Source organism: Physella acuta, unplaced genomic scaffold (assembly GCF_028476545.2).
Source record: "Physella acuta isolate Inbredline_101_S28 unplaced genomic scaffold, ASM2847654v3 ptg000574l, whole genome shotgun sequence".
In the NCBI taxonomy this organism is placed as follows: Eukaryota; Metazoa; Mollusca; class Gastropoda; family Physidae; genus Physella; species Physella acuta.
In genome coordinates this window covers 429,191-456,648 of record NW_026732093.1, presented here as the reverse complement: position 1 = coordinate 456,648, position 27,458 = coordinate 429,191, and the positions used below count along the sequence as shown (strand labels likewise).

General features: G+C 33.6%; 2 protein-coding genes across 2 annotated transcripts; one reads left to right on the top strand and one right to left on the bottom strand.

Annotated features, from left to right (window-relative positions):
- Positions 1 to 138: 138 nt before the first annotated feature.
- Positions 139 to 8,166, top strand: LOC131946891 (cytohesin-1). The gene is made up of 13 exons (XM_059307887.1): positions 139 to 328; positions 2,253 to 2,326; positions 2,645 to 2,706; positions 2,865 to 2,931; positions 3,152 to 3,270; positions 3,427 to 3,507; positions 4,107 to 4,219; positions 4,478 to 4,626; positions 4,827 to 4,938; positions 5,029 to 5,105; positions 5,356 to 5,512; positions 5,879 to 5,948; positions 6,165 to 8,166. The coding sequence occupies exons 1-13, from the start codon at positions 301 to 303 to the stop codon at positions 6,247 to 6,249; spliced, it is 1,194 nt and encodes a 397-aa protein (XP_059163870.1). The 5' UTR covers positions 139 to 300; the 3' UTR covers positions 6,250 to 8,166.
- Positions 8,167 to 10,332: 2,166 nt separating this feature from the next.
- LOC131946884 (ubiquitin carboxyl-terminal hydrolase 36) lies at positions 10,333 to 21,886 on the bottom strand. The gene is made up of 19 exons (XM_059307875.1): positions 21,697 to 21,886; positions 20,151 to 20,427; positions 17,286 to 17,519; positions 17,086 to 17,196; positions 16,691 to 16,793; positions 16,317 to 16,384; positions 16,139 to 16,209; positions 15,843 to 15,925; positions 15,449 to 15,526; positions 15,247 to 15,340; positions 14,932 to 15,057; positions 14,695 to 14,805; positions 14,550 to 14,616; positions 12,940 to 13,830; positions 12,215 to 12,532; positions 11,791 to 11,937; positions 11,493 to 11,593; positions 11,210 to 11,287; positions 10,333 to 11,082 (listed from the first exon to the last, which is right to left on the bottom strand). Exons 2-19 carry the CDS (start codon positions 20,407 to 20,409, stop codon positions 11,011 to 11,013), a joined length of 3,012 nt encoding a protein of 1,003 aa, XP_059163858.1. The 5' UTR covers positions 20,410 to 20,427; positions 21,697 to 21,886; the 3' UTR covers positions 10,333 to 11,010.
- Between the last annotated feature and the right edge of the window lie 5,572 nt (positions 21,887 to 27,458).

Genomic DNA, 27,458 nt, shown 5'->3' with positions numbered 1-27,458 from the left:
TATTATACGGTTTAAGAATATTTTTAAATTATATTTTTTAAATAATTTAATGAATAAATATATATATATATATATCTACATTTATTACATGGCTGAGTTTTTTTTAAACAGCTTCACATTGTTTACGTATATGAGCTAGTGAAAAGGAAGTGGGTAGAAATCCTTATAAAAAAGGGTAAACTAGGCCTATGATGGCAACATAAGATAAGAAGTTGGCAGATTATCATACTTAAAATAATAAATGTAAATATTATACAGTTGAGTGCCATGAACTTTTGTAACTGTTCCAACTAGTTACAAATGGAGGAAAATACTTTTAATTTAAATGGTAACTGCAGCGCTTTATTAATTGAACTTAAATTTATATTTTTATTGAAATTGAATCCAGCAAGATTTGGGCTTTTGATTTTGGCTGATTTGGACTGGAGAGTCAGTGTTCTGTTAGAAAATTAAATGATTAAAATTAGAACATGGGGGGGGACTATATACTATACTATATACTACTAGAATAAAAAAATCTAGATCTGTTCTTAGAATTCTATAATTTAGTGAATTTTTAATGTAGATGTTAGATTAGTTGGGCCTACGGCCTACAGGCCTACAGTCTACAGATTTAGGCCTTTTGAATAAAGTAGTGAATTTGTTAGAAATCAGTCAATTGTGTCGAACAAAGTCTCGAGTTCAGACCCACTGTCAGATAAATCTCGATCCCCTTCAACACTAATAATCAAGAACGAAGAAGAAGAAGAAGAAGTCAATTGTGCTTAGTAAGGCAAGAAGAAAAATTCATATCTTAATAAAAAGTTTTTATTATAGCATGAAAATTGGATGAACTATTAGGCCAAGCTTGATCTTTAATTTGGATTATCTTAGTGTTAGTTAGGAGCAAGCCGATATTATGGAAATCTACTTTAATTAGGTGTATTTGGTTATATTTTTACAATATTTGCATGTTTGAAGTATTATTGTTTAAGAACAAGTTTTTATATAGGGTTATTTGGGGTCGGTTAGCACAAAAGCGGGGGAAATTTTCACAGGTAAGCGCTAGAATTTGTCCTGAGAACAATGTGTCATCGGAGATGCTCGCAGGTGGGGTATATAAACCGGTGGGTTAGCATTAGAGGGGATGGAGAGACGACGGCCCTAGCCAGTAATTTATGCAGTACACGTATTGGCGCTATAGTCTTGTTAGATGCGCGCTACACAGACAATTCCCGCTCAAGAAAGATAGTAAAACAAAGATTTGATGACGACGGCTTATTCTTCATTCTTGATCGTCTGTGACTGAGAGTGAGAAATAGAAGAGAAGAAAAACGTTACATTTGATAGAAGCAAGAATATTACAATAGAACAACACATTTTGAGAGCAGTAAAAACGTTACAATACAATCTTACAAAGTGACTACTGACACTCCGAAGAAGCTTCTTTCCTCCCCCCCCCCCCCCCCAGTGATAGTCTAGCAGGCAGAAAACAAATAACGCAATGGCCTTAATTAATTTTATAATACTACTTAATAGAACACAGTTGGCTCAAATTAAATACTATTAATATCTGTGCATTGAGCTCAAATTATTCTTTTGTAGCTGTGCAATTGGATCAACGTAGATGAAAATTGGGTAAAAGTACTGTAAAGTGCAGCTCAGAAGTGTAAACTAAAAGCTGTTTACTTTAAATATTTATTAATCCTACACACTTTCAACTCTACCTCTTGATTTGATAACATGTTTATTTTATATTTAATCATTAATGTGTAAAGCAGCCCTACAAATAATTTTTGTTGAGAGAGAACATAACTTGATGGAATTAATACTGTACATTACTCATTACTTACATATATGTTTTGTTCACTGTGTCTGAAAATACTTAGGCCTACCAAAAATATAATGGCTATTCAATAGCTCTAGAATATTTGAAATCACTAAATATTAAATAATAAAGACAAGATCTATTATTTATTTAAAAGATATTTTTTTTTCCATTGAGCTTTTTTTTAATACTGATACTTTATTGGGGAAAACACAGTTCACAGTAAATATTACCCAAACAAAAATATACTGTTGAAAATTAAAGCAATAAAATTTGATATGCAGTGTTTATAACTTTTTAATCTTAGTAAAAATAACTAATAATCCTCAATAAACATAAATCACATCTGTTTCAAGGTAATTATCAGTGTCTGGTGTTAATCTGAATACATTTTATGCACCTATATACTTTTTAAGCTTTTTATTCCCCCCATGCTAATTTGCAGATCTCACTTTTGAAGAGCAGGAGCTTCTGAGGAGCATTCAAGAGAAAAAAGAAAAACTGCTCCAAGAGATTGAGGTTAGTGCATTAAACACAAGCATTAAATCTCTAGGTAATTACTAGTCCCAGAATGTGAAGTTTTAATTTTTGCTTTACCTACAACCTCAACATGCACAAGTTATATTATCTTAAGCCCAAATAGTGTGAGTTAATGAATGCGTGATATTATTTATCATAGTTTAAACACTTACTGAGATAAATGTTTGAATAAGTAATTGTGGTAATTAATAAAACACAATAGTTACATTAGACTAGTTTTGCTTTTCATCTGTGTTTGAGGACTGCTGTCAGTTGATGAATGAGAAAAAATGATGACAGTTAAAAATATTGTTTTAGGAACTGAAGCGAGAAATTGAAGATGTTACCAACGAATTGGAGGGTATGGATATCGATGACAGGTACTTGCCTAAAACTATTGCAGAGTATGTGATGCTTTAAAGCAAATTATGGGTTATTATGACTTATTATGAATAGTTTTTGTGTATGTTTAGTTTTGTTGTCAAATTACGCATTCTTTTAAATGCCATTTACTAAAATCATATGGTTTATTTTACAGTAAACCAGACCCTAAGGCTAAACAGATTTCCATTGGTAGAAAGAAATTCAACATGGATCCTAAAAAGGTAAGCTTCATCTTGCTGATGAGTACATTTTTATTATGTGCAAATCCCAGAGGCTCATACTTTTTTTTATTGATGTAGTTCTAACAAACTTCATGTAATACATACTACATGTATGAACCTGAAATAGGAGTGAATGCTATTTTCACATACATTGTGTACTAAAGAACATTAAAAATAATGTTAATGGTATGTTTCTTAATCAAGATGATTTGTTTGACAGGGTATTGAGTATCTGATAGAACATGGCTTGCTAGAGCATACACCAGAAGATGTTGCAAGGTTTCTCTTCCAGGGTGAAGGACTCAACAAAACAGCCATTGGAGATTACCTAGGAGAAAGGTTAGTCTATCAGAAATAATTCTGGTCTATCATCAACAATGACTGCACTGTGCTAATTATGTAACTAAATTTCATTTCTAAATTCAAGAAAAATATTAATTTAAAGTACCTAATTCTATTAACCACCCAGCAAATAATTTTTTTTTTCTATCCTAGAAATGATTTTAACATGGCTGTTCTCAAGGCATTTGTCAACCTCCATGAGTTCACAGATATGATTCTGGTGCAGGCACTAAGGTATGTTTTTGGCTTATGCTTTTTTGTTGCTTTCTTGAAATGTTGTTTTTATTTCTTTACTATTTACACTCTTTATACATCTGAAATCTTTACACAGTAATGAAAATAATACAGCATAATACATCTACACCCCTTCATTTTCTCCATTCTTCCTTCCATTTCATCCAGTCAGTCTAACCAGTTAATCAATTTCTAGGATGCTCAAGATTTTAAAAAAAAAAAATGCTATACATATTACATTTAATTAGAAAGCAGATGATTACATTAAAACAACAGGAAATGGCTGCTATTTTTACTTCCTTGTTATTTCCTATATATGCTATGTGCTAATGACTTACAGTGCAATATTAATCATGTAATGAACTATGAATTTTATAGTTCTTGATTTTTTAGCTTTACACTATTGACATTGTTGATGTTAATTTTTACAGTGGTTAAAGATTAAATAAAACTGTTTATTTCCTGTAGTCTGCACACAAAAAAAAGAACAATTTACCAGAACTTCCCACACAACAATGAGGAAACTTTTTTTTAGTTTTATGTTTGTCATAATTGATATGTACAAAAATATCTATTATTTTTTTTACTAATCAAATCAGGCAATTTTTATGGAGTTTCCGTCTTCCTGGTGAAGCTCAGAAAATAGACAGGATGATGGAGTCTTTTGCAGAGCGCTATTGTTTTCTTAATCCAGGAGTTTTTGTCAACACAGGTAAAACAGCTGTTTAATAGCTACATCATTTCAGAAATTTGCACTTTTAAAAATTAAATATTCAGCCTCAAATCGTTGTTGTTAAAATGTGTGTTAAGTACCAAATTATAATCATTAGTATTTTTGTATTCATGCATGCTCTGAAAAAAATTAGGTGAGGTGTCAGAAGCATTTTATTTTTAGTGAAATCCTGCCTAAAATAAAGTGATATTTGTATGTAGCTTACTGTGTTACAATTTTGTAATTTTCTTATTTTAGATACTTGCTATGTTCTGTCATTTGCTATAATAATGCTGAACACAAGTCTACACAACCCTAGTGTTAAAGACAAGCCTACAGTTGACAGGTTTATACAGATGAACAGAGGAATTAATGATGGTGGTAACTTGCCACAGGAACTCTTAATTGTGAGTTGTTTGTTTTTTTAATTTGTAATAGAATGTATTAGATTTACAGTTGTTAGTTAAGATACATACATTCTGGGTCTTAAAGTCTGGAAATTGATGCTAGTTATGCCGTAAGGTGTATCTTTTATTATTTCTATTTCTTGCAGTCTTTCATGCTTTATTTAAAGTATTATATTTTATGGCTATCCTTGAACTTGCAGAATTTGTACGACAATATAAAAAAGGAACCATTCAAGATCCCTGAAGATGATGGAAATGACTTGATGCATACATTTTTTAATCCAGTAAAGGAAGGTTGGCTGAACAAACAAGGTAAAGCATTCTTTTAACATTAACTTATACCAACATAGTGTCAGTAGAATTGTGTATTAACCTGTTCACATTTTTTTTTTTCAATGTTAGGAGGAAGAGTGAAAAACTGGAAGCGACGTTGGTTTATCTTAAATGACAATTGTCTCTACTATTTTCAATACACGACAGTAAGTTATAAGTATTTGATATGCTGTTGCAAATTGCTGTATTAATAACTTTCAGGACTTGCCAAATACAATAGCATCACAATACAATTATCTACTAATCTTATTTAGTGCATCCATTTATTTCATCATTGAACTTTTACAAAAAGCTATAAAGGGTTCCATTCAAATTTAAAAGCTGTTTGTATAAAGTGGGAATGATCTGTTTCTAAACTGACATTTTAAACATGTTATTGTTTGCTTGTGTGAATAGGACAAAGAACCCAAAGGTATTATTCCTCTGGAGAATATACAAGTACGTGAGGTTCCCAACGAGAAATCACGAGCTAACTGCTTTGAATTGTTTTCTAGTGGAACATCAGACATAATAAAAGCCTGTAAGGTTGATTCTGATGGAAAAGTTGTAGAAGGTATGTATACACCACATAAGCATCAGTAAATACTATTAGATTTTTCTAAACAGTAATGAATTTATGTTTATTAATTATGCATGTTCTATATTGAATGAAAAGGTTATAATTCTTCTCAAATTTTTTTTTTTTTTCAAATTTTTCAAACACTTGTTTTATTGTGATATAAATTTATTTTTGGCTGAACTTAAAGTATGGTTATGCCATATCAATTTTAAATTGTTTCTTAAATAATGTCACAAAAAAGAAAATGTTTGAAAAGCTCATGCATCATGTGGTTTCAGGTCACTTTCAATTTTTTTACCATATGTTTCTAACTCCATCAAGTGTTAGTGAAGGCTTTAATTTTTTTATTTCACTTGGCAGGTCGTCACAATGTGTACAGAATGGCTGCTAATACTGTTGAAGATAAAGAGGAATGGATAAATTCTATCAGGTATATTCTCTATTTAGCTATCAAGTTATCATTTTTTTGTCATGTTTGATGTGCTCTAGGCAGAATTTATCGCAAAAACGAAAATTCCAATTAATGTTGAAATCTGTTTATTGTACCGTTTGTAACTAAATGCACTAATCACTATATTTTATTATAGTACAATTTATTATTCTCCTACTGGAGATCTCTTACATATGTTTACTTCCATATCTGTAGGTCCAGCATAAATGACAACCCGTTCTATGACATGTTGGCTGCTAGAAGAAAAAATGCGACAGGTTCAGGTGTACGACCCAGATAGCTCTGACTGTTGCCTACCTACACCATGCTGCTGTGGTATGATCAGAACGTCAGCTGAGCTCCTGTTTTATACCTTCATATTACTCTAGTGTAAATATCAGTGCTGATTGTATCTATAAGATTTCTAGTCTTCTGTGACCTTTCTGTGTCCTTGAATCGGTATTGTATATAAATTCACTCCAGTAACGGGGCCACCCCTATGTATGATAGACATTCTAATACATTTGAATGATAGGCCAACCATATGGTATAAGCAAACTTCACTTTGAGGTTGATAATCATATCAAGTATATGACTGAAATGTTCCTGAATAAATGGTCATTAATAAGTATGAGCTATATCATGATCACTCAAAGTGCTTTGGCCATACATGTGGCACATCCTAACAGCATTTTACTGTGAGAGTAAGGGGGTTGTGTTTGGTGCACTTAGCTAACACACAAGCCCAGACCTAGTTTACACCCTTCACTGTTTCTACACATTGCACACTTCCAACACACAGCATAGAGCATTCAACTTTGTTCAGTGAACTTAGTTTTCCTCCTACAAAATTATGTGGCAATATATTATATAATAATGTTGTATCTCTATTAACTGCTGTACATAAATATATTAGTGATAATACTTCACTTATAGGGATCTTCTGTTTTTATTCAGTCTTTTAGAAAATAATTAACCTGTAAAAAAGTTAGTTTAGTATTCAAAAACTTTCACTATGGATTATTTGACTTAAATGTCAAAGATACATGTAGTGTATGTTTTGGTTGGAACACAAGCTTTTACCTGCCTGGAAAAACACTTTTTTTTTACCAACACACTCAACTTAATTAGAATGTATGATGGTGATAACATTAACCCAATCAGTTCTGTCACCAGCCAGTCATTATTCAGCAGCTACACATACATTTTTCCCCCAAACCAATCAGGCTCTAGGCTGAATTTCTCTGACATTTTCTGATTGGATGCTGTGCTGAGTGGCAAGGATTGAATATTTGTATTTTTAATGGAAAAAGCTAAGTTTGAGCTATAAAAACAGAATATTTACTAGTCATAAAGCATGTTTAATGCTTGAGCTCATTGAACAAACAACTTTCTGTAACACTAAGCTGGGTTAATGTTAAGCGTGTAATGGTGATGACATATTAAATCAAATCATTATGAATATCAAGTACTTTAATATCATATATTGCTTGCTGTTCGTATTTAAATTTTAAACATATCGTTAGTGCCATTAAATTTTATTGCATCAGAAACATGTTCTTGTCATTTTTAATTAAGTATTTTTACATTATTAATTTGAATAAAAATGAAAGATAGGTTATTATTAAATGTAATTTGTAGAAACATTTAAATTATCTTGTATTTAGTTTTATACATAAACACAGGCCTATACATTTTTAATAGGCTAAAGTATCAGTGTGTGTCCTTATAGATTTGTTGTAAGTTCTCTTCATGGTAGTGATAATTGAGGTAATGTTTCTATAAGTAGAATCTATCATGTTTTAGGTCATTACTATTGTTCATTTAGACGATGTAAATAAACTAACCTTGTGAAGCCTCTCTTAAAATTGAATCTGTAAAAAAACTGTATCTACACTAACATATGGTTCCTCTAAACTATTGTTTTGTTTTTATTAAGCTTTTTTTTTTTTGCATACAATACTCTGTAATCAGATGTGTAAATATTACAAACTAAAGTTGCTAAAGTACACTTGTTAATTTGACAAGACAATTTATCACCTTTTCAATGAAAACTAGCATATCCAAACTTTGAAATCACAGTTTTTACACATCCAAACTATTTCTAAGTATTAGTAACACCTGTCATCTTAACAGCTCCAGACCAAAACTCATCTCATCTTAGCCCATTCAGTCTATGCCTATCATAATAGGCAAACAATAAAATATTTATATCTCACTTTGTTTTAGCATTTTTTTTACCATTTTTTGTTTTAATGTGTGTGTTTGTTAATAAACAATAGAGGCAGCTGTCTTAAAGCATTACAACCAAGAGAAACAGTAATAGATATTACAAGATCTGGAAAGCTACTAAGTGTCAGTTACATTGTTCTTGTTTTTGTCACTTGTTAAGTCTATAGTTGTGTTTTTAAGGCAGTGGTCAGTGTCTTTCAGGGTCAGACATTACAGACAGGGTCATCCGTACATAATATATGAAAATGGGCGATCAGGAGTGTTCTTTTTTATGAGCTTTTATTTAACTTGCTTCCACTGTCTGTCATCATTGATCGAAACAGGTGATTGAAATTTTGGATACTAACTGACCAATTTCTCTGAAATTCGGCATGTGAGTCAAGACTCGAAGACAATGCTAAATGACATTAAATTTGACTTAATTGGATGCCAAATTAATTTTTAATGAATTAATTAGAATTTTCTGAAATTAGTAGTCTCCGCAATATCATGTTCATTTGGTGCGCAATTATTTTTAAGCCATGTAACTCTATTGAAATCTATTGTAAAATTTTAAAGTACTGGAAAAAAATTGCAGCAAAAAAGTTTTAATAACAAGCTTTCATTTAATAATGCACTAAAAATATATTACTAAATATATAACGGTACACTACTATTTAAATTACTATATTATGTTTACACTTCTGACCTGATGCATGACAGGTGTGAGATACAGCACAGTGTGGATTAGTTGGTCCTGATCTTATCTGGCTAAAAACAACTGCATTTTCTAGGATTATATTATGGCATTGAAATAATACTTTATGTCTACATTAGTAGAATTTTTTTTGCTACAACACAATATAATAACACTCAGAGCTGCTTTAAAGTATTTAAAGGCAGTGTTTACACAACACAAATCTTTTTTCGAGTGTAGGCTCAGTTATAAAATGTGATTGGGTATTCTTGTAACTAAGAATAATCATCCATGATATTGATTAGTATCATGCATGTACAAAAACCAATACTAAAAAACCATCTTTCAAATTAACAATTATTACATAATCATTTTACGTGGATAAATCTTAAAATTACAGACTGTAAAAGATTACAGGGAAAAAACACCTGTAGATAATAGGCTACATTTAAAATTCCATTTCCTTATTCTGTCCTTTATACCTAGAATCATGATTTTCAACCCTTCAAAAAGTTAAATGCCTCTTTCTACAGACTGAAGGGATTTTAAACTCCAATTCGTAAATATTATTTTATTTTCTAATGCAGAAAAAAAAAATCTTTACAGCTGTATTTTTTCAGCTAAGTTTAACAATAAATTTTATGTTAACAAAAAGAGAAAATTCCAGCTATTTGTGCTAATAGAAATCCAGAATGTACAATAGTCTAAAGAAAGTATAAAAAACAATTTTGGTGCAAATATTGTTTCTATAAGTTTCTGTCCATTGATATTTAAAGAACTGAAAGTTTTTTTTATAGTATAGCTGCTTGTATTCCAAATCTGTACTGATAAAACTTTATAGAGCTAGATCTACCTACAAAAGACCAGGAAGTTATCATTTTGTATGTCTTAGGAAGTGCTTGTTATAAAATGTGTGATACAAGCAAGTAGCACTTTTGATCAACTTTGTTAGTCATGTTCTATCTGGCAGAGGTGGAGCTGAACCAAATGTCAAGATCACTTCATTCTAATGCAAGAGTTGAGAAGGCATAATGATCACCATTTATTGAAACATAAGGTCTAATAAATATAGACTGTACTTTTCCTTAACTATTTTGAATATTTCACAAGTCACAGTATGTGGAACTCGGCACCAGATGTAGATTTCAAAAATAGAAAAAAAATGTAAGTAGCTACTTTAATTTGAGATCTAATATACAGCAGAGTGCATATAGTCTACCATTTTATGTCAGATCAACAAGAATATTTCTGTTCCTTGTGTTTAGTGCTGACCAGAATATCTTTCAGCATGCTTGTCAGAAAACATGAACTCTTCTTCACCTGCCTCATGGACCATCAGGTCACAAAGGGCTCTTTATTTTTATTTTAACTCGGTAACTATTTTTCCAGCTTTTATCTACCATAATGAAGTTGCGTGACTCTAGGAAGTTAAATAATCAATATATACATTGCACTTGAAACAAGACTTAATGGGCTAAAATACTTTATTTGTATCCAAAGTTTACATGAATGAGTTAAAATGTTTGATGCTTAACCAGGGCATACAGTAAAGAGCAAAATGTTTAATTTAAATTCTGAAATACATGAACATGACTGTTAATTATTGACAAGTCTATTGATGGTTATATACAGTTGTAAACAGTGATACTAACAATCAATAGGAAAAGGCATTTCATAAGTTGCCATACTTTCAATAAAAGTTGTTTCTATTTATTTTACATAATTTAAACAACCCCCTGCCCTCCCCTATGTACATTATGGGGACACTTCCCCCTCCCCAATATGTACAATATGTGGGAACTTGCCCCCAACTAAGTTATGTACATATGTATAGAAATTCTCAGTCCTTTATTTACATAATATATAGATGTCCCCACTCATTTGTGCAAAATTTTGCTTGCACATTCCTCCCCACTAAAATGCTATAACATAAAAGACATAGCGATGCCTTACTTTTAATCACAAACAGTTTGCTCATTTCTTTTTTCTTCGTAAAAAAAAATGCATGCATTTAATAAATGTAATGTGTTACGGTTGATATTGAATCTTGTAAAACAATTTCTTAAATAGTTGCAATAGAAGAGAACAAAACCAATTGCTGTCAGCTTAACATATGCACATAAAAATCAATGCAAACATGATGTACAGAGCATACTAAGATGTGGAGATTCTTCTATGATCTGGCCATTGGTATCTATGATCCTGATTCCATGAGCCTCCATGTGCCTGGACATAAAAACAAACGGTCAGTCATTTATTAACAATTTCATTAATTTAAAAAAAAATGTCCATTATAATAATAATAATATAAAAGTTATAATCAAAAATAAATGTCCCACTCAAAAGATCGTACCTTTATTTTGTCAGACTGCACCATTTGAAATGGGTTGTCTGCCAGAAAAGTTTCTTTTACTTTCTTGACTTTTTTTACCTAAATATTATAATTGATAAAAAAATTCATTCTAGAGCAAATAAGTTATTTGATATAAGTTTTTTCTCAACTTTGTATAATAAAGACAGCATTAACTATACAACTGATCAACCTATTTACAGCTATTAATCAAAATACTACGGTTATTCTAGACAACAGATATAAATGGTAACCTATTGATAATGTATTTCAAACTTAACCTTACCTTTCCAGAATCTATATCATCATTGTAATCATCTGACCAATGACGTTTCTTACTTTTAACAACTTCCTCAATGTGGTTTTTGCCACCTTCCCAAGATAATACTGAAATAGAGTTGTTTTTTTTAAAGGACTAGGTATTCAAAAGTAATAAAGTTTGTCACTAAATTGTAATTAACTAAATACTACTTTTTAAATAATACATGTGACTAAATCTGTGTTGAAAACAAACAATCTAAGATGCAAAAAATGTCTGAGCGAGCCAAAAACTTTAAAAACTGAAAATTGTAAGTAGCACTTACCTGTACTGCCAAATGAAAAGCTGTCTCCTTGTAATTCTGTTGCCACTTTGGTAGGGCGACTTCCATCCCAACCAGTCTTAAAATCACTAGTTTTATTTTCTTTTTTTGGTGCAATATCATCTTTGATATGCAAATTCCATGGCTGAACTATAATATAAATAACCAGGGAATCAATACTTCATAACTTTTTAAAACCTTGCACATAAATCAATATTAGCTAAATTCCCAGACAATTCCCTTTTAAATCAGGTGATTCATAAACTAACTGAAGTATCATGTATATGGACAAATAATAGACCTTTTGAGCAAATATTTTTAGCAATTACAATTAGAATTCAATTTTAAAAGAATGCATTAACTTTGCATCCTTTTTTTGATGTCTTGTAAGCAAATATCTCTCAAACTAGTAACTACAAATACTCACCCCTGTTGTTAAGAAAAGGTGCTGTTTCTTTAGTTTTTTCAACCCACTCGTAGCCATCCTCACTCTCACTGCTGCTTTCTTTCCTGTATTTGCTTTTCTTTTTGTAATCTGTACCGCTCTGCTTTTTATGTTTTTTCTTGTTTCTATATGAATCTCTCATTTCCTTCTTACTTTTCTTTTTGTGTTTCTTTTTCTTTTTACTTGAAGTATCTGATGAGCTGCCAGAAGATGAACCAACTGTTTTTTCTGTATGAGAATGTTTGTGTAAATCAGCAGGTGTACACTTGTCTGATACTGAACTAGACACTTTATTGACTTCTGAAACAAATATATAATTTTTCAACTGTAACTAAGTAATCTAACAACTGCCAAGCTGAGAATCAACTTTATATAAATATAACCTAACAAAAATAAATCAAATCCAAACATCTGAGTTATTTTTTAGTGCTTGTAAAATACTTTTTAAAAAAATCCTTACGTTTTTTTATCTGTCAATAGATTTAAATAGTACTATGGTAAATTTTTAATTATTTGTATTCTACTGATTACATTGTAGATAAACAACACATTATCATTAATTTAGACTTGTACATGACTGACAGTAATCTAATACATACTGAAGACCAGTCCCTAAAAGAGTTTTAGATAATCAAATACAAACAGAAACAACTTCTAAAATTTCAAAGTGCATACATTTTCTTCCTGAAAAATAATTTATAACAAACCTTTTGATTCTACTGTCCATTCAGTTGTTGAATTGACACTGTTTGAACTAGAGCATGATCCCCTAGGGCTGGGAGCACAATCTTGGGACTGAATCAACCAGCTACCACCTGTGCTTTTTATTTTATTACTACTAGAAGGGGAGACAGGAAGTATTAAGGGTGGTGTTTTGGAGGAATGTTTGTTTGACAAGATGGAGACATCTTTCTCTTCAGACAATACTTTGGCATCTGGTGCTCCTGTCATTTTTATACCTAGCTTTGTGGAAGATGAGGATGGTGAACTAGATTCAAGTGTTAGAGTTTTGGCATCTCCATGTCCAGTCACTTTTATTACAGGCTTGGGTGAGTCATGAGAAGACAATGAAGAGGTGCCATCTCCAGCCCTTTTAACGACAATTTTGGAAGAAGCAGATGGTAGTGAATTGGGCTCATGGGCTTGCAGTTTAGCATCTCCTTCTCCTGTCATTTTTGTTGCAATTTTGGAGGAAAAAGACAATGAACTAGATACAGTTGCTAATTTAGAATCCTTTTCTCCTGAAACCTGATGCTGTGTTTTTTTGTCAGGTACAGAGACAGGTGTGTCTTCTTGTTCTGAGTCACTGTTGTAAGGAACAAGAGCAGTATGTGAAGATAGGCCGTTCACAACTTTAGATTTCCCATCAGGTGACTTCTCCATTGTAGTAGAGTTACCATGCTTGATCTGTAGAACAATCCTTTTCCCATCATCCTGTACTACCTCATTTGGTTTCACAATAGGAAAGCTTATTCTCGTATGTGCAGCAGGTAACCAACTGTTATTAGTCTGAACTGGGGCACTCTTTTGTCCATTAGTTATTCCACTTGAAGATTCTTGTCGCTTTATAGGTGTGCCAAGCTCACTGGTAGGTTTCCCTGATAAAAATAAAATTCATTAATATTGTGGATAAGGTTTTAAAATGATTTTTAGGATTTAAAAAATCCCAAAAAAAAAAAAAACACTGTCAATACAAACATTTTGACAGACCATTTATAGAGCTTTACCATCTTATGCTGAAACTAAGAATGCCACAATTTAGAAAGAAATTTCAAAATGTGCCAGATGTAAGAAAGAATGACAGGTGAAAAATATGCTGGCCCTGGTGTTAGGCAGCAAAAGTAATGTGTTTACTTAGGGGCAAGATTTGTTTGGTATTACTTAAGTTAAGCACTTTAGTGATGCTAAAGGCTTGTGTTCATCTTGTGGTGGGGAGTGGGAGTCTTTATCGTTGTAGAGAAAGGAAGTATTAGTCTGATCAAAGTAAGGAAAAGAAGTCTTGGCTTGGATGTAGAACTGAAAGGTTGTATGTTGGAACTAGTCTTATCAAAGTCATGTACATTGAATGAGAGAGCAAGAAGCATTGGCATTCCATGAGGTGGAAGTTAGAATCACTGTAGATAGTTGTAAGTATTGAACAGCATGGCATCCTATGTGTTGACGGTTAACAGTTTATCTATACATGGAAGTGGCAGCCTCTCATTTGATGGCTGGGGAACAAAACACACCAACCATAACAGCAAGCTTGTCACTGTTGATTTTTTTTCAATACACCCCTGATACTAACTTGAAAAATTAAGATAGTTAAAAACTTTACCTTGAATTCCATTAATTCCACTGTTAGACGGCTGATGATTTGGAAGTATTGGGCCTATAAATGGGCTCTGAAGAAAAACAATGTACTGTTAATTGACCTTTCTATATTGAAAGATAAGGTAAAGTAGGTTTGTATAGAATCTCACCTTAACAGGGGGAGTGTGGCTTGTTGAACTAACAACATTTTTGTTGATCCGAGCATAAAAAAGCACATAAGCATCAGCATTGAAGACATTATTAAATGGAGCTTGATGGACCTGTAAATGGAAAGAGATTTTATAAAGAAGATTTTTAAAATGGAGCAGATATTTAATTAAAATAAAAAATCTCCAATGCTATTTTACAATAGCATTATCTCAAAACCAAATCAAACTACTATTTACCATTGAGTCATTCATGCAATACCATGTCTTGCTTGGAGACTTTACGTAACTGTAGTAGTGGCCATGTTCGCTGCTATGACCAGAATGAACCAGAACACCATATAGATGATAGAAAATTGGCTCACCCTAAAAAGTGGTGGTAGGTAACACATATATTAAAGAAATGCCATGTTGACTGAAATGATGTCCAAGTTAGCATTAAAACAAGTAACTTTTATCCACAGCTTAAATTGAATTCAATTTTAAATCATGCTATGGCCTTGTAATGTTAATAATTTATAATTTAATTAACACTAAGCATGGGATTTCATTCACCTGTTTTTGGCTCATATAACTCCTCAAATTTATTTTTTCTGGATACTTTATAAAACGATTGATTTTTCCTGAGAGATGCCGATGAAAGTCAAACCTATAACAATGTTTACATTCAGTAAATACAATAATAAAACAAGTAAACTTTCTAAACCATGTTAACATGTATAAGTAATTTATGCACTTATAATCTGAGGCAATTCACCTGTTCAATTGCAGAGTCAAAACATTTGGAGCTTTTTGTATAGAAAAACACTTCTGTGCCCTCACTTTGTGTTTGCACCTACAAATTAAAAAAAAAATGCTGGTTTTACATTTAAGTTTCATATGAGTACAATATGAAAGATAGCAGTCAGAGGCAGTAGAAAGTATATTGTATCATAGGCATTTAAAATGTCAAACAATATTAAGGATTAATTATTTTGCACTAATGCAGATTACAAAAATAGTAATTAATATTTATCCAATCATATTATTCTTAAAATATAAAAACAAATTCATAGCCTATTATAAACATTAAAGCATTTTTACAATACAGGCTATTTGCCTACCAAAACAGTCAAAGGATTGATAAAAAAAGTAAGTGAAGCAAGTCATACTTTGGACATTTGTAGGCATTTTCTTGCTCCAATGTTTCTGGCTTGACAAACTTGGCCAATGCTTCTTCAACTGTATTGACACCCTACAAGATACAAAAGTTGCTTTTAAATATGCAGAAAAAAACATGCTAGATTTGTTGATCACTAAATGTGTTTGTAAACAATCTATGTCAAGTACCAAAAACATCAAGTTAAGAAAATTATTTTAAAATATAGTTTATTTTGGAAAGCCAAGATTGAAATCCTTTTTAATGCTTTAAGTATTTTGAAAACTAAGAAAACTATTACGACTTTACCTTAATATCCAAACTAATATCCATGAATGGATCAAAAGTATTTGATTTGGCATGACAGCGCAAGCAGGTTACTGCAAAATAAAGTTTCCCATACTGTTCAGTCTAAATTTAAAAAAATAACTTTAAAACTTAGTTTTAACGTTGCTTTAATTACACGTGTAATACAAATATAACCTACCTTGACTCCTAAGATATCCACCAAAAATTTGATTTATAACAGTTGTATCTTTACTAAACTGGTCAAGTCTGAAAAAAAATTTTCAATTACAATTTCAATCAAAGCTTTATAAAATTGACATAAATATGCTAAACAATGTTTATTATTAGCTTCCAGAAATTAAATTATATTATAGAACCAACTAGTTTGGGACAAGGGGTTTAAAGCCGTTAACTTGAAAATCTTGATTGCTCAGCAAAATGTCTTTAGAATCTAATTAACAGATACATTATCTGTTCTTGTCAGCTGTTGTGCACAATACACATTGAACAAAGCTGAAGATATTGCTCACTGTGGAAAAGAATTAGTCAAATATCAGGTGTTCAAAAACTGACTTGGTCTCTCCATTTAAGCAAGACTGCTGCAAGTGGTCAACAACAAATCTAAGGAATTCATGGGCATCTTCCTGCCTTCCCCACTTCATATGTTTAGCAATACCTGAAATTTTAAAAAAAATCTACACTAGCTTTACATCATAATACTGGATAAAGTAATTAAAGTAAAGAAACATTTTGAGTGTACAAAAAGGAAAAAGAAAATTTAAAATCATTGGTCTACATTGGCCATTAAAAAACCCTGATATTTAAAGAAACTTGTCACAGTAAAATTTGGTTATAACTAAGTACTGAGTTGACCCATTTAGTATGCATGTTAAATATTCAACACTATATGCAATCTACCCTTGAAAACAAAAGATACGAAAGACAAAAATCCAGAAGTTTGTACTTACATCTCAGTTTTTGCAGTATTGAATGTGGCTTGATAGACCTTCCACCGCAATCCAAAGAGCTCTTTATATGGCTTTGAATCTCGCACATCATGCAAAAATCTTTTCTCTTACCTGAGTAAAAATAATTACAAAATGAAGGTTTAAATATAAAACTATATAATTACTTTTTAAAAAGTTAACAAAATAAAACATATACTTACATTTATCTCTGTGGTCATTGCTGAAACAGTAGTTGACAAGAGGGGCTGTGTAAGTAAGACACTGCAGAGTTGAATTAAAGAAACAAGTGTTGCCCATGTTAACAAGACCAGCACCTATTCTAGTCATCCTTGTCCACTCCATTTTAACTTTTTCTTCTGGATAAAGAACTACTTTTGGTGTTGGAAGGCCATCACTATTTTTTTCAGTACTAGACAGGTTATTCATATTTTTGTCTGCAAGTAAACAAAAAATCGTTTAGGGTTTTATCATATGTCAATGATGTTAGTTTGTTGGGGATAGTAATCATCTAGGAGAGAAAAGCTAAAAAATCAAACAACTGCATCAAAATTTTCTAAACTAAGTATAAGCTTGTAAAATGGTATATTGCTAACTACTGTTTCATATTTTGTTTACAATTATGTAATGCAGCTATAATAATGATAATAGAAGAATATACTACTATGAACCATGTGAATATATCAGGCATGAAATTTTGTATTTAAAAATTTTACATACTTAATAAAGTCTATGTATTGTGTAACTCTATAAGGCACATCTATCTATCTATCTATATATATAAAAAGCAATGTATGTCTGTGTGTGTGTGTGTCCTTTATGCATTACTACACCTCTCATCACATCGCCGTGAAACTTTGGGAAGTTGTTGAGAATATTCCTGGGGAGGTTTCTGCGGAAAAAAAAATTTCAAATTCGCAGGGGTGGCGCCCCGGTAGGGCGCGATTTGTTTTTCTCTATATACGGTATATAAAAATAAAAGTCTGTTTTGATTTCCCACTGTTCATCCGATAGCCATGAGACTTTGGGGAGTTCATTATACCACTCTAGGGAAGGGTTCTGTAAAAAAATAATTTTTAATTTCGCAAGGGCGGCGCCAGTGGAGGGTCCGATTTTTCTCTATTTACGGTATATAAAAATAAAAGTCTATTTTGATTTCACACTGTTTATCCGATAGGCATGAAAGTTTGGGTAGTTGATTAGAACACTCTAGGGAAGGGTTCTGTACAAAAATCATTTTTATTTTCGCAAGGGCGACGCCACCGGAGGATGCGATTTTTCTCTATATACAGTATATAAAAATAATAAAAGTGAATTGCCGTGACACCGTTCTGACACACGATCTGCCATGAAACTTTAGGAAGTTGTTGAGAATATTCATGGGGAGATTTCTGCGAAAAAAAATATTTCAAATTCGCAGGGCTGGTGCCCCGACACGACGCGATTTGTTTTTTTTTCTATATACGGTATATAAAAATAAAAGTCGATTTTGGTTTGGCATCGTTCATCCGATAGCCATGAGACTTTGGGGAATTCATTATACCACTCTAGGGAAGGGTTCTGTAAAAAAAATAATTTTTAATTTCGCAAGGGCGGCGCCACGGGAGGGTCCTATTTTTCTCTATTTGCGGTATATAAAAAGAATAAAAGTGAATTGCAGTGACACCGTTTATCCAATAGCCATGAGACTTTGGGGGAGTTGATTAGAACAATTCAGGGAAGGGTTCTGTAAAAAAAAAACTTTATTAATTTCGCAAGGGCGGCGCCACGGGCGGTTGCGATTTTTCTCTATATACGGTTTATAAAATTTCGTTGTTTTTTTTTTCCGTTTTCACACCGTTCATCCGTGTACCATGAAACTTTGGGGAGATGATTAGATCACTCAATGGTAGGGTTCTGTAAAAAATATTGTTTAATATTGCAAGGCGGCACACCACCGGGGGGGGGGGGGGGGGGGGGAGCTATTTTTTTCTCTATATACGGTATATAAAAAATAAAACTCGGATGCGGTTCATCCGAGTACCATGAAACTTTAGGAAGTAGATGAGAATACTCCCGAGAATATTTCTGCGAAAAAGAAAACTAAAGTTTCTTACGGCGGCGCCATATAGGGTACAACTTTCGTCAATACACGGTTTGGCGCCCAGAGTTTTAGAGCGACTAAGTTGGCACTTGGCATCCGTTAATCTAGCGTCCTGTATAGCGAGTAAGGGGTACTACTATATTCAGCGGTAAAACTACAACAGGCTTCTAAAAATAACTTTGTAACGCGAGGAAATCCTTCTGTACAGTTTCGTCACCTTGCGAAAGATGAAAAAATAACTGTTTGAATATGAGGAACCTACTGTAGAGTTTCGTCACTTTGCGAATGATGCAATAAGCATCTATTATTAGACGATCCAGGCCGAAATTGAGACCGAGCATCTAATAATAGACCATTAGTAACGCTAGCATATTGCATCAGTCGAACTGATGTTTAAAAAACGTCAAATAATTTTTGTATGTGTTAAAGAAAAAAATCCTGTTCATTTGGGTCACTTTAGCGAATGACGAAATCTGCATCATTGTTTACAGGATGCTATTTGGCACGCTGGGTTATCCTATGAGCACGATGGCGCCTGTTAGTTTTAAGGGACCTTACGCTGCGCCTCTGCGGTAGTGTAATCGGGGGTGGGGGGCTCCTGAGAGCGCCCCTCTACGTCCCTGACATATGGGTGGTCACTGAAGTGTGTTCTACCTAATTATTTCGGTGAGTGATTAATGTACTCAAGATTTTCATGCGGTAGTGAATGAAAACCCGTGTCCCGATAATTATTAGCCAAGCGCAGGCAATGTTGACATTTAAATAACACAGTTTTAGAAAACAAGGTGATGCGTCTAAGAACATATGATTGGTAATGCATTGGTGATATCCTTCTAATATATTTCGTCAGACTTTATTCTATCACCGCGGCAACGCGCGGGGGATGGGTACGCTAGTACTGAATAAAAATTAAAAGTTAAATAATAAAGGTACAGCAATACAATAATAGAAATTTAAATTTTCAGCTACTAATTTAGATACTCACTAATTTGCTCTTTTGGGGTCTGTTGTGACTTGTCCCCTAATTCCCATCCTGAGATAGGAGGGTTTAAAGATATGTATTTTGCTTTTAAAACATCACGCTGCATTGTATATGGAGTCTGGGCTGGTACAAATGCAATATTCTCAAGCAATACCCGTTTAGAAGCTGCCACAACATCATGATCAAGATCAGAATGACCACGGCCAAGTGTGGCCTTTAGGGAGTGGTGTATCTCCTCAATGTTGCCAGATGATTCGGGCATAACATTCAGTTAGGCAATCTAAACAAATAAGTAGTCATAATGCAAACAGCTACAAGACATATGCTTTTAAAACATTTAATCGACTAATAAACATCCAATTCTACAATAACTGAATTTAGACCTAATATAGTAATTATACAAACAGAAAGTGAATTTTATGCAATAACATTTTTAATCTTCACAACTGTTATCTCCTAAACCAGACATGTAATGAATTTGTACTTTTGCAGAAATTTATTTTTAGAAGCTACTTTAACAATAATTATGCTAATTTGTTTTGGTCAAATTTTCGTAAAATAACGAAGGCTCATGAATATATAACTTGTGGCAGACGTGATATACTCAGATTTCATGAGTACCGCTATTAAAGGAAAGAAACTTTTTTTTAATAGTTTGCAGCCCCTTGCGCATTATTTTACTATGAAATAATTATAGTAAATAGTAAATGCAAATAGGCTAATAATAATCTACATTTATTAGCTATGCGTGACATTGAAAATGAAATATTACCGCCATTCAATAAATTAAAACCATGCAAAAAGCCTAAGCCACTGTATGTGTTCCGAAGATAGGTGTTCGCTTACACCTTCATAATTTAAAAAATTTAGACAGGCTTTTATTATAACTAGGCCCTACCATCATTTTTTTCATATTAGTGATTATGTTACACTACACAATCGAAATAATGTAAGCCCAGGATTTAGGCATAATAATGTAGGAAAGAATAAAGAATTGTTTCTATAGGCCCTGAGTTCTGTTTCTTTAAAATTTATAACCTAAACTTAATCATTAATGGCAGGAATCTCAAAATGCCTTCAATATTTTTATGGCTACTGTGAAAGCAAAATTTACAGAAACACTTTTTGGAGTATTGATTTTGACACTGCGTTGTTTCCTGCCAGTTTCTATGGAGGGTATCGGATCCAGAATTGGCTTAAAAGTTAATACCTGGTTAACCTACATTTTTTTATCAACAATGTTAACAATAATGATGGGGGGGATGTGATCAAACTTAATTTTTGGATGCCATTCTTGATTCTTTAATTAGATTCTAATGTTCAGTTGACTAACTTAGTTACACTAGTGAGTGTGGGTTTATGTTAGCAAATAGAGACTATATCAAGATATAGATATAGGAATCTAGTAGTAGTAAGGTGTAATAAAGGTGCAAAGTAGATCTAAATCTGTTGTGTTGTAGACTACAGAAGAACGATCATTCATTCAGTTGTCGTTAGAACTTAGAATTTAAAAATTAAAAATAAACGAAACGACTTCGGTAAAAATTACCTTGAGAATTGTAATACTTTCCGTGAAATAGCTCCAAAGAAATACCTTCATTTAATTAACTGTTTCAACAACTAATTATATTATTAAACTTAATATATTTATGTAAATAAACTAAAATATAATGTACATAAAGCTGACCAATATTAACTGATAGATAGATGTCTGGCTTTACGCCACGATCTAGTTATTTCCTGTCATGCGCAGCATGGAGAACGTGATACGGGCATTTTAGAAACTTATTTCTGAACAGAAAAGAGCTTTTTGCTATGCAAAGTGTATGTGGGCCTATCTGAACTCAGCCCCCTGCGATGCGTATGGCTTTTTGAATGAATTAATATTGCTCTGTTGCTCACCAGTGTTTCTTCCAGACTTCTTTCTCCGGGGGGGGGGGGGGGGAGACACTCGATATTTTCTGGGGGCGGACTAAATTGTCCGGGGGGGGGGGGGGGGGCGGACACTGGTAAAAGTATATATTTTCTATACAAATTTGATTTAGTTCGGGGGGGGGGGGGGGAGTAGAGATGCCTGGAAGAAACTCTGTTGTTCATACGTAAGTTATAGAAATTGCTTCTGTAGAACTGTTCAGAGCAACATAATATCACATTCGTTTATTTGCATATGATAACAAAAAAAATACATTTACACATAACTGTATGCATATGGCTTGTTCAAGAGAGGGCATCCGACCAAACTGCTGGATCAGTAAATAGGTTAACCCAAGACCGGTCATTGGCCCGATCAGTAGGCGTATGGTTGTTAAGTGATACCAACGACCAAATAATACGACATATAGGCCTATAGATTTCTAAATGGACGAGCGCTTAAAAGTTTAAAAAGGCTCTCCAATGTTGCTAAATTGGCGAGATGTAGGCAATGCCAACACCCGATACCTACGGTGAACCACTGAATGTGACTCACAACTCACAACATTTTATCAGCTGAGTTTTCCGAACGAACAAGCTGCATAGAGCTACGCAGTAGCGTAGCGACGGGGGGGGGGGCATATGTCCCCGGGCGCCGACCTTAATGGGCGCAAAAATGGGTTGGAAAAATAAATTGAAAAGTTGAGGGGTGTGCAAATGGAAATCTCGAGGGGGGGTGCAAATCGAAAAGTTTGTCCCCGGGCGCCGGGAAGGGTCGCTACGCCTCTGGAGTGAGCTACGTGATAATTAACTGCCAACAAATTAAAAAATGAAAAAAAAATAAGACGCAATCAGGAAACTTTTGGGGAGTCCTCCCAGTGATACTTTATTAAACTAGATCACTCGTGTCTTGTAATATTTGATTGCGTATTTTTCAGCTGGAACTATTTCATCTTCCTTAAATCTAGCCGTTGATTTATTTCATTTATTTATTTTGGCGAATCACAGGGCGTAGTTCTTCGTTACCTTTTATTAAATGCTGTAAGCCTATATTAGGGTTTAATTTATTTAGAGCGCCCACATGGAGATGGTGGGGCGTGAGTCAGATATATCCTGAAACGAACTTTAGTGTGTGCGTTGGACTTGGAGAAGGACAGAGGTTCGGATCCATCGGATCCATGTTGAAATCATCATTAAAATATTTAAGTTATTTGTTTCAATAAATGCAAAACATTTACCTTCCATTCTAAACGGTTACATTTAAACGATATAGTGCTTTACATATGTTTAAAAAAACAGCGGTTCATACTATATCGTGGTCTGCACCTGAGGACACAATTTAAGGGGTGACAACAAACCAAATAGTCGTAAAATGTACTGTCAAAACTATGTTTAATCCCGTTATAACGGGTGACACGCAATCGAAAATGCTAAATTGTTGAAGGTTAATGCCGCGTGCGACGACAGATAATTACCAAATGGAGTTGTTCTTAACCTAGGTTAGATCGAACCCCAAGGGCTCTGTGTCAGTCTCATGGCCCCAGGTTCTGCGGCAAGACACACACCCGACTCATATGATTTGCGATTGTCGGTGCTGAAGATTACTAGTCGATGACAATTAAAATTAGACATTACGATATTGTAATAAAGTGCGTCAGAGCGAGATAACAGGTATTGGTATTAGAGATCACGACATAGCCTACATAAGTCACGACAGTAGCGTACGCAGGGGGGGAGCAGGGGGAGCGGCCGCTCCCCCTCTGGCCATTTTCAGCAAAGTGGCGCCTTTTTGGAAACTTTTTAAACTCAAAGTTTAAACAATATTTGTTAAAAAAATATTTTTGGTTGGCACATCTATGTAAATCACAAGATTTCTTTTCACGCAGCAATTAAGCATTATTGTACTAGTCTAGTAGTGTCTACGATTACAACACGTATTAACAGCTGCATCAGTTTGCCATTCTAAAAATAACCATTACGATGCATTGCAATGTTTAAAAAACCTCTACGGGTAGTACCACTTGGCAAGAGGGATGTTAAGTTTAAGGCAACTGTATAATGTATTTGCTTACGAATAATTGAATTGGAAAATGTTATACATAAAACTTCACACATAATTACTTTATATATACAGTTTGAATCGTGTGATTAATTTTAAAAAAATACAAATGCAACTGATGTGGCACCTCTATTTAAATTTACTTATGAGCAAACTACGTAGTGGTGGGGAAATTTTGACAAGGTCAACAACGTCATCACGATGAAGTAGTAGTATTTTTACAGTTTGGGCCATAGTGATTACGATGTCAAATTATATGAAACAGTTACAACCCCCCTCCCCCATGGACCCCTCTGTAAAAAAAAATATTGTCATAATACCACTGCTACTTATTTAAATCTATTTCTGTAATATATATTTGTGTAATATATATTTGTGTAATATATATGTATGTTTAGAACAGTCATCTAAAAACTGACGCTATGTTCACTCTGAGGTTGTTATTCCCCCCCCCCCCCACACACACCTCACCACCACAATTGTTTAGAGCGACATTAATGTCACAACTAGGTATATACTGGGTTGGATAATTGACCTAAAGTGACCGTACAGTGGTGAATGAAGTTGAACCCAACCCCCCCAACCCACCCCGAACTGATCTTATAAGTACATGTAGAAAAACGCTTCATGATGTACCAAAGTACCAAGCCGCCAGAAAATTAGCTTTTTAAACGTAAAACTCTGTGAATATTGTTTTTACAATTACCAGTAAAAAGGTGTGTGATCAATACAGTGATCTAACCCTTAACTATCACTAAATGTTAAAAAATGATCTTTAGAGAACACAATGAAGCAATAGTTAATTAACAATATATGATCTGAACTAAAAGACCAACATGTGGTCAAATGTAGACTGTTATTCCGAATGTGTTTTTAATTATAACGAAAACCGTGGTTTTCAACCAACTCTGATTTTAAAAACTTTCATTATGCTGTAATACTTTAGCATTTATGATGACGATATATTAAATTCTGATTATAGACAAAAACATTTTGTGAACACGAATAGTGATAAACAATTTAATTATAATCTAAAGTAATTATTTATTTGTTTTGACATTTATAATTAAATGTATATATATATATATATATATATATATATATATATATATATATATATATATATATATATATATATATATATTAAGAGAGTAATTATTTCCCCTATTTCACTTGTCTTAAATAATTTCCCAGGAATTATTATTATTATGTAAGAATTTTTTTAGCGCAATTTCCATACGGACAATTGCAATAATTAACTCGTTATTTCTGGATGGATGGATGGATGGATGGATGTGTGTCCGCAATGGATGGATGTGTGTCCGCAGCTTTAAGTCGTATCTCCTCCTCAAAGAAGCAATATCGAGGACTAGTTCAAAGCAAATATGTTAAGCAAGTTCCGAGGATGATTGTGGGCCAAAAAAAATTCCCGGAATTCCTTCCTGGATTTCCCGGAAAAGCCAAAAAAAAAAAAAACCTCGAAAAAATGCAGTTTTTGGTCCATATCTCGGCAACCAGGCCACTTAGCGACTTGAAACATTTACCAATCGATTCCTGCCACAATTTAGAACAATATTGCCGAAGAAAGTTTTAAAAAATATCCTTTCGTTTCGGTCACATTTTTTTTTTTTAAATTACATAAACACCTACAAACCGATAGTTCTCCTAGCTTGAACGCAACCCAGCATTATACGTTTTGTGTTTTGTCCCCGTGTGTGCTTTACGCTACGACAGAGCTACGGGTTATGAACATAATACACTACAGTACTATATAGCAATATATAGATATAGATCTATGGCAGGGGCGTAGCGAGGGGAAGGGGGCGGGTGGGGGGTGCGGATCGCACCGGGTGACACCATTTAGGGGGGGGGGGGGTGACACCAAGGCAAAAAATAGCAAAATATAAATCGAAAACTTGAGGGGGGGGGGGTGCAAATCGAAAGTTTGAGGGAGGGGGTGCAAATCGAAAATTTGTCCCCGGGAAGGGTCGCTACGCCTCTGGGGGTTGACACCATTAAGTGCCGCACCGGGTGACACCCGACCTCGCTACGCCACTGATCTATGGGGAAAGGGATGTGTCAAAATAATCTATTTTCGCTGTCTTTTAGAACTTGCTATAAGTTTATTTTTTACTTATTAATTCAACCGTTATTTTTGTACCCTATTAATTTATTTATAATTTATATGAGAGTGATAGGGAGTTACAATTACAAGGTTTTGTTTCGTTAGGCCTAATCATTTTTTTTACAAGAATTACAAAACAGATTGTGTTACGTTCATTGTTTTTGGGTGGAATTTTTGTATTTTTGTTTTTGTTTAGATTGATACAATTTTTGTTTTGTCGGCCTACATTGTGTGTTTTTTCTTATTTCTTCAGAGTGCTACTTTCAATTTATTTTACATCATAGGGAAGTAATGACATACATCTAGTAATTATATATATATATATATATATATATATATATATATATATATATATATATATATATATATATATATATATATATAAATAATATGCGTATATAGAACGTGTTAAGAATTCGTCGCCTTTTTTTTGCTCTTTTCGCTCCCCCTACAACGAAAACCTGGATACGCCTCTGAGTCACGAATAGTGTCATAGCCACCTTTACAGGTGCGCGTTAATAGCCTATATACCTGTAGTGACGAACATACTTTTTATTTCTATATCGTGGCCTAATAGTCGACTTATGACTGTCGTAATCAGTGTTTCTTCCAGACTTTTTTCTCCGGGGGGGGGGGGGCACTTGAAATTTTCGGGGGGGGGGGGGTAGACTTTCTTCGGGGGGGGGGGGGGGCGGACACTGTTAAAAGAATATATTTTCTATATAAACTATATAAATTTCATTTCGTTCGGGGGGGGGGGGGGCGGTAAAAATTTGGGCCCCCCCCCCCCCCGAAGAGATGCCTGGAAGAAACTCTGGTAATAGCACGTCGTATGATTTTTTAAAAAAAAAGTATTTTAATCTTTTCATACTAGCTATCGAGCAAAAAAAAAGAAGGCGGTGGGATGAATACAGAGGCGTAGCGACCCCTCCCGGCACCCGCGGGGACAAACTTTCAATTTGGCGCCCCCCCCCCCCCCCCATATTTTTAATATTTATAATTCAAAACTGCAGCTAAAATGAGCTTTTAATTTTTTCCTTACCCATTTTGGTGCCCCTAGGGTCGGCGCCCAGTGACATATGTCCCCCTCTCGTCGATCGCTATCCTGGATGAATATGTACAACATGGATTCTCGTGTATAACGGTACTTGGTATGATTTGCAATGCCAAGACGAACAATTCGAGTGTAACGCCGGCAATAGAAATAGTACATTTC